The sequence below is a fragment of the Oryx dammah genome, unplaced genomic scaffold (assembly GCF_014754425.2).
Source record: "Oryx dammah isolate SB20612 unplaced genomic scaffold, SCBI_Odam_1.1 HiC_scaffold_11072, whole genome shotgun sequence".
NCBI classification, from domain to species: domain Eukaryota; kingdom Metazoa; phylum Chordata; class Mammalia; order Artiodactyla; family Bovidae; genus Oryx; species Oryx dammah.
This window is the reverse complement of record NW_024080466.1, coordinates 52,315-60,645: the sequence shown is the minus strand read 5'-3', so window position 1 is coordinate 60,645 and position 8,331 is coordinate 52,315. Positions and strand designations below refer to the sequence as shown.

Sequence of the window (8,331 nt, the reverse complement as noted above, 5' to 3'; positions counted from 1 at the left end):
TGCAGTTAAACCGGGAATAGTATAGAGGGAAGCTTCTGGATGTCCCCACCCGGCCGCCTCCTCGCCGCCCCACCCCCCAGCTGTGCAGCGAGTAATTCATACAAAAGGACGACTCGCCTCTGCCCCGGGAAGCCCAGGGACCGTCGATAAACTCCCACTACCCTGGAACCGAGGGAGCGCTCGTCCCCGCCCCCCACCGACCCGCTCTCGTCCTCCTCTGGGTCTAGAGGAGCATGCGCGGGGCGCCCAGCGCTCGTCTGTGGGCTGAGCGTACATCGCCCACGGTCCCCGAGACGTTGGGGGAGGGGACGGAGATTGAACTGGTGCCTGGTGGAGGCGGCGCGGGGTAAACTGGGAAAGTGGTGTCGTGTGCTGGCTCCGCCCTTTTCCCCGAGGGTGGGGGAGAACCGTATATAAGTGCCGTAGTCCCCGTGAACGTTCTTTTCGCAACGGGTTTGCCGCCAGGACACAGGTGAGTGCCGGGTGTGGCTTCGGTGGGCCCGGCCTCCGCCGACGGCCGCGGCCTTCGCGTGCGTGTACCTCCCGCCGCGCCCGTGGGCATCTTCACCATGTTCTTGACCCGAATTTCGGGGGGTGAGCGGGTGGGGGTGGGGTGGGGGGAGTTCGAGGCCTTGCGCTTTTCTCGCAGTACCTTCGCCTCGTGTTTGGGTGGAGGCCTGGGCTGTGGCACCGTGGCCGCTGCGTGTGGATCCAGCCGCGCTTTGCCGCCCGGTTCCCCCCACCCCGCCTCCACACACACTATTGAACAACTCCACGAAGCCGCGGGTTCTTCGGCCGGGGCGGTTCACCCGAGGCCGGCCGGGGGCTGACAGAATGGGCTTCTCGGCGCTCGTCGGGAGCTGGGGCGGGGGGCGGCCGCGAGGCGCTGAGGGCTTGGGCCTGCTTCCCCCGCGCACATGCCATCGCGGCCTCGCTGGCCCGAGGCGGGGCGGGAGAGCCGTGGCGGCCGGGCGAGCAGAGCGCCGCCCCACCCGGCACCAGTTGCGTGCGCGGAAAGATGGCCGCTCCCCGGCCCCTCTGCACGGCTTCAAAATGGAGGACGCGGCGGCTCGGGCGGGGAGCGGCCGGTGAGTCACCCGCACAAAGGCCCCGGCCCCGTCCCAGCCCGGCGCCGCTTCCTTGGGACACCCACCCGCGCCCCCCGCGGCGGACCGGGTGCCGTCCTGGCCTCTCGATCCCTCGAGGTTCTAGAGCGACACATGGGGTGGGGGAGGGGAATCTGGACGGAGGAGCTTATGGGTGGAGACTTGAGTTGGGCCAGCTTGGCACTGGTTGTAATGCTCCTTGGAATTTGCCCTTGGAGTTTGGATCGTAGCTTTTTCTTCAGCTTCCAGACAGTGGTTTTAAAGTGTTTAACACACCTCCACCCCTTTTCCAATTAGGTGTCGTGAAAACCACCGTTAAACCTAAGCCAAAATGGGAAAAGAGAAGACCCACATCAACATCGTTGTCATTGGGCACGTAGATTCAGGGAAGTCTACCACGACTGGCCATCTGATCTACAAATGTGGCGGGATCGACAAGAGAACAATTGAAAAGTTCGAGAAGGAGGCTGCCGAGGTAGGCAAAATTAGAATGAATATTGGCTGAGCAAGTGCATTTGAGTGGCAATTTTCTGAAAACTAGCCACTAGTCTAGACTTTACTAGTTAAAAGGTAAATTGCAAAGTTTGCTAAGTCAGTTAACTTTTGAAAATAAGGTAAATGCACTTAAGTGTAACAGTTGTAAGTGAAATCCAGCATTTTTTCCAAGTTAGGGAAAAGAATTTCGTGCTGGAGTTCATGTTTTAGTACTAAGTAATCGTCCTTAATCTTTCTAGATGGGAAAGGGCTCCTTCAAATATGCCTGGGTCTTGGACAAACTGAAAGCTGAACGTGAGCGTGGTATCACCATTGATATCTCCCTGTGGAAATTTGAGACCAGCAAGTACTATGTTACCATCATTGATGCCCCAGGACACAGAGACTTCATCAAAAACATGATTACAGGCACATCCCAGGTTTGTGAGACTAAAAACTACTGAAAATAACTCTGGGTCTGTTTTTACACTGGCAAAGCCATGGATCCTTTTGAAGAACTTAGTTTAACAGGATGTGGACTTTTTTTCTTTCAAAGGCTGACTGTGCTGTCCTGATTGTTGCTGCTGGTGTTGGTGAATTTGAAGCCGGTATCTCCAAGAACGGGCAGACCCGTGAGCATGCCCTTCTGGCTTATACCCTGGGTGTGAAACAACTAATTGTTGGCGTTAACAAAATGGATTCCACTGAGCCACCTTATAGCCAGAAGAGATACGAGGAAATTGTTAAGGAAGTCAGCACCTACATTAAGAAAATTGGCTACAACCCCGACACAGTAGCATTTGTGCCAATTTCTGGCTGGAATGGTGACAACATGCTGGAGCCAAGTGCTAATGTAAGTGATTTTCAAGTTTTTAAGACTTAAGATCTGTAATGGGGTTTAGTTTGATGGTAATCCAGCCTTTCTTGTTTTAGATGCCATGGTTCAAGGGATGGAAGGTCACCCGTAAGGACGGCAATGCCAGTGGAACCACCCTGCTTGAAGCTCTGGATTGCATCCTGCCACCAACTCGCCCAACTGACAAACCCTTGCGTTTGCCTCTCCAGGATGTCTATAAAATTGGTGGTAAGTAGAATAAAACCATTAGAATTTGTCTGGGTTGGTATAATACCTTCGGCCTGCGTTTGAGGCATTTATTAAGTACTGTAAACGTTTATTTTAGGTATTGGTACTGTCCCTGTGGGTCGTGTGGAGACTGGTGTTCTCAAACCTGGCATGGTGGTCACCTTTGCTCCAGTCAATGTAACAACTGAGGTGAAGTCTGTAGAAATGCACCATGAAGCATTGAGTGAAGCCCTTCCTGGGGACAATGTGGGCTTCAATGTCAAGAACGTGTCTGTCAAAGATGTCCGTCGTGGCAATGTGGCTGGTGACAGCAAAAATGATCCACCCATGGAAGCTGCTGGCTTCACAGCTCAGGTAACACTTAGAGACAAGTTTTTATTTACTGCTATAACTTTAAGGGTCTTTGAGACACAACTAAATGCAAGGCTTCTTTCCAGGTGATTATTTTGAACCATCCAGGCCAGATCAGTGCTGGATATGCACCTGTGCTGGATTGTCACACAGCTCACATTGCTTGCAAGTTTGCTGAGCTGAAGGAGAAGATTGATCGTCGTTCTGGGAAAAAGCTGGAAGATGGCCCTAAATTCTTGAAATCTGGTGACGCTGCCATCGTTGATATGGTTCCTGGCAAGCCTATGTGTGTCGAGAGCTTCTCTGATTATCCTCCCCTGGGTAAGAATGTTTCTCTGCTGTAATTAAAAACTAAATTTTAGAGGTAAACTTAAAGGTTTGAAAAATGTCTCTAATGGTAATACAATGTTTGTTTTTCATAGGCCGTTTTGCTGTGCGTGACATGAGACAGACAGTCGCTGTGGGTGTCATCAAAGCAGTGGACAAGAAGGCAGCTGGAGCTGGCAAGGTCACCAAGTCTGCCCAGAAAGCTCAGAAGGCTAAATGAATATTATCCCCAATACCTGCCACCCCAGTCTTAATCAGTGGTGGAAGAACGGTCTCAGAACTGTTTGTCTCAATTGGCCATTTAAGTTTAATAGTAAAAGACTGGTTAATGATAACAATGCATCGTAAAACCTTCAGAAGGAAAGGAGAATGTTTTTGTGGACCATATGTTTTGTGTGTGGCAGTTTAAGTTATTAGTTTTTAAAATCAGTACTTTTTAATGAAAACAACTTGACCAAAAATCTGTCACAGAATTTGAGACCCATTAAAAAAAGTTTAATGAGAAACCTGTGTCTTCTTTTGGTCAACACTGTAATTCCCTATAGTAACTACTTTGGTAAGAATTGCTCATAAGCTATTTCTGGTAAAACAGTTTTCAAATTATGGGTTTGTATTTCTAGGGTGGAGCTTCAGGTTTGTTAACCTTAAGTTGAGAACTCTCATCTGTTTTAATAACATCCTAAGCATTGGTGCAACACTTTCTAGATTAGGACAGATGAGCAAAGAGTAACTGTTTTATATGTAAGCTAGTTTGTAAGGTTAGATTCTATAGTATAGAAGCTCCTGTTGCATATAAAATTTTGTATGGTTATATAAATGAATAAATCTATGGCATTTAGTTTCCAGATATGAGGATGTGCATTCACATTTATAATAAGTAGTTAATCTAAAATGTGAGGCTTAAACAGTATTGAGTACTGCCCTGCTGGAGTTAATTGTATACAGGTTCTAGGAAAAATAAAAGACTAGGAAAAATAAAAGATGCTGGAGGCTAATTGTGTTTCCTGTCACTTAAATAGAAATGAACTTTATAGGAATTTTCATCTAATGGGCAAGGTTGGGTGATGAGAACATGGCTACATTGGTGAGAAGGGTATGGCCCATTTGGGTCTGAGTGTAGGTTCATCTAGTTAATGTTTTCAGAGTTAACTGCCTTTCAAAAAAACTAGAAAGGAAGCTGGAAAGTTGTCATTTGCAGGTTGCTATAATTTGACAGTTGAATGAAAATAACCCTTAACACCAGAGGAATTACTTTTGTAACCTGTCAATTGCAGGGCTTGGTCACAAATGGGAAAAGCTAGGTGGTCAGCTGATGATTGGTCTCTGGGTATAAGCAATGTAATTCTAAGTTAACCTTGGTTTTGATAGTCTTAACACATTTGGAGAAACTGAGTAATTCTGTATCTGATAACTTGGCTTTTATAATAATGAGAGGGAAATTAATCCAGCTGAAAAACCATTCTGGAAGCCTTTTTTTGCAAATAGAAAGCATCCTGTGAAATGTAGACAGGTGGATTGTTAATTGTAATTTTTCCTAGATAAAAATAATTTATATGGCCATTGGTAGGGGCTCTAAACTGACAAAAGATTTGGTCCCTAGCTTGTTCCTTAATGTTTTGACAGGTATGGCATTAACTGATTAAAGGAGATATGAATAAAGATTGCTAGCTAGTAAATAGTGAAGATTTGTCTTCACAAGGAAGGTTTCATTGCAGAAAATAGCTTTCATTAAGGAGAGCAGGACAGTTGGCATACTTGGAGCCATAGATTTGTCTGTAGAGAATTGCTGTGAGCGCCACCTACTGGTGGTCACTACAGACTGGTTTAAAACGTGAATTTCTAGATTCAGGATGAATGTTTTGCTCAGTTTTTTATACAGTTGCCTTTTTCAATATGAACTGACTGAAAAGATTTATAAAGCAAACTGGTGCTTGACCTTAAACCCCATTTTTAAAATTGTCTAGCTCTTGAAATGGAATCATGTTGAGACTTGGCCCCAGGAATTCTTGTGTGGTTTCAGAATATGAGAGGCAGTATGATTTCTGAAAAAAAGATTCTTAATCCTATTTCCAGAATAGGTAGTCTAGTTGAGTTTTGGCCAGATTATGCTTTGGGGGTTTTTTCAAGAGCATGAGCAATTTATCTGGTTGGGTTCTGGTCTGCCCAAAAGCAGATTGCATATACTGAAGAGCTTGATTATTAGTAATTTGCAGAATGGGGTATATAATACCAGGACAGGACTATAGATTTTTTTATTAAAGTATTTACCTTTGTTACCTTTTGTTAGGTTGAGCACTGAGCTCATGCCGAAAACAGGCTGTTTCTGGCTCTAGATACAATTCTTGAAATGGGCAACTCTAGAAAAGGGATGAAAACTTGTGTGTCAAGATGTCCTTTTATGTTTTTGGTTGATAGGTGTTAGATGTCCTTGTGAAATGCTGCAGGACTATATATAGTCACTTGGGAATTATTAAAGGTATATTAAATATTCCCTTGTATCTTGAATGAGCAGCATGAGTTCTCAATCTTGTGATAAGAGCAAGCTCTTCCATATGAGAGAGAAGGTGGACTGAAATGTGTTTTCCTTTATTTGCAATGTTCCTGAAATTTTTCCTGATCTGGTTTTGCTTTTCATGACTTCTCTCCTTTTTTCTTCCAAACCTCACCACCTTTTTTCTTTTGTCACCCTGGTGGCATCAGAGTCCTCTGCAGGCCTCTAGGAACTTCCTAGAAAAGTTAAAATCACAACTGAAGTTGCATTGCTTGCTCAAGTGATAGTGATTTAGAAAAAACATTGGAAACTGCCACATGGCTTCTGAAAGGTCACTGACCTCTGATCCAGTGGAAAACTTGGAAAGGATCATATGGGTGTCTTTTCTAAATAGGTTATGCTACATAGTCCTGCTGTTAATAGAAATGAGTGAGGTTAGTGAATTTGTCATGCACCTGGGACAACCTTCAGCAGGCCCATGGATTGACAACAAAGATCACGTTAATATTTCAAGTAAGCAATAATAGGAAACTTAGTGGAATATTTTAAAGTTCTTACCACTTTTTTCATTGAGGTCCTTAACCTAAAGTTTACCCTGTAAAAGCGTTTTGCAAGTTTTGGTAAAGTTTACCAAAAACAGTTAACAGTTTACTTACCGCAGTCATGGCATAGAATATTTCCATCACCTTTCCCCCTCCCCCAAATTCCCCATGCCCCTTGTGTGGTCAATCGCTCTTCTCTACCTCTTATTCTTGGTAACTACTGACCTATATTCTTTCCCTGTTTTGTTTGCAGCAGTGTCAGAAACCTGAATTGATACCATATGTAGCCTTTGAATCTGGTTTCTTTATAGCATGATGCCTTTGAGATCTGTTTTGCATGTATCAGTAATCTGTTCCTTTTTAATAACTACAAGCTTGTTTACAGCTGAGGGACATTGGTTGTTTTGGATAATTACAAATAAACCACTAAACATTCACATATAGGTTTGTGTGTGATTACAGGTTTTCATTTTACTTGTGTAAAAACCAAGGAGGGGGATTGCTTATTAGTTCTTGGCAAGTGTATACTTTTTAAGAAACTGCTAAAATTTTTCAGTGAACCGTTAGTAATTTAGGTGAAGTTGTTAAGTTTTATTTTGATAAGAATTTTTTGAAAATAATTCATTTGGCTCTTATTGTTGTCAGGTCTCAGTTGTGGCACATGGGATCCTGGTTATATCACTGTCTCCCATTGTAGCACAGCTAGGGGCTCTCTAGTTGTGGCGTATCGGGTTAGTTGCCTGACCAGGGATCGAATCCACATCCTCTGAATTATTAATCATTGGACCACCAAGGAAGTCCTTGATGTGATTAATTTTTTAATGAAAATTAATTTGTATAAGGTTTCCCTTGTAGCTCAGTAAAGAATCTACCTGCAGTGCAGGAGACCCGGCTTCGATCCCTGGGTTGGGAAGATCCTCTGGAGAAGGAAATGGCAAACTGCTCCAGTATCCTTGGAAAATGTCATGGACAGAGGAGCCTTGTGGGCTGCAGTCCATGGGGTTGCAGAGTTGGGCTCGACTGAGTGACTAAAGTGTTACATTGAAACTCTAGGACGGGGGCCAGACACTATTCTATTCCACACACTTGGGATAGGACTGTGAACAAAACAGATAAAAGTCTGTGCCCTCTGAGTTGATAGTCTACTGGGGGAACTAGATACTGAGTTAAGTAGGTAAAATTCTGAGTTCTGGTGATGTTTAAGGGAAAGAAGGATGCTGTGAGCAGGAAGGGTGAAAGGGATGTAATTTAGATTGTCTAGAGAAGGTTATTTGTCAGAAATAGCTGAGATCTTAAAGGATAAGTAAAAATTACTGAGTTGAAAAATGTGAAAACATTGCACTACTTTGTAACAATTACATAGAATCAGAAGTCTTGTGGGTGTGAATCACTTGGTTGTGTCTGACTGGGAGCTCACACACTGTAATCTGCCAGGCTCCTCTGTCCATGGAATTATCCAGACAAGAATACTAGAGTTGGTAGCCTATTCCTTCTCCAAGGGATCTTCCCAACCTAAGGATCGAACCTAGGTCTCCTGCATTGCAGGTGGATTCTTTACCAGCTGAGCTACCAAGAAAGCCCTAGAAAAGTCTTGAAAACCTAAAAACCGTTGAACTACTCAAATCGATTTTGAATATGCTCATTGCAGTTTTTGATTACTTTGTCAGTGTGGGGTTGTCAGAGGCACAGTTGCTAAGTTGTGTCTGACACTTTCTGACCATTGACTGTAGTCCAATACTATTTTTGACCCCATGGACTGTAGCCCACTAGGTTTTTCTGTTCATGGAATTTTCCAGGCAAGAATACTGGGGTGGGTTGTCGTTCCTATTCCAGGGGATCTTCCTGACCCAGGGATTGAACCCTTGTCTCCAGCATCCCTTTCCTTGGCAGGTAGGTTCTTCATCACTGAGTTACTTGGGAAAGCCCCATAGTGCTATCACTCCTATTACAAATGAG

General features: G+C 44.4%; 1 protein-coding gene across 1 annotated transcript; it reads left to right on the top strand.

The window, feature by feature from the left end:
- The first annotated feature begins 203 nt into the window (after positions 1 to 203).
- LOC120860408 (elongation factor 1-alpha 1) lies at positions 204 to 6,816 on the top strand. Its single transcript, XM_040236211.1, has 8 exons — positions 204 to 472; positions 1,404 to 1,581; positions 1,841 to 2,020; positions 2,137 to 2,433; positions 2,514 to 2,664; positions 2,762 to 3,018; positions 3,102 to 3,336; positions 3,438 to 6,816. Exons 2-8 carry the CDS (start codon positions 1,438 to 1,440, stop codon positions 3,560 to 3,562), a joined length of 1,389 nt encoding a protein of 462 aa, XP_040092145.1. The 5' UTR covers positions 204 to 472; positions 1,404 to 1,437; the 3' UTR covers positions 3,563 to 6,816.
- The last annotated feature ends 1,515 nt before the right edge of the window (positions 6,817 to 8,331 follow it).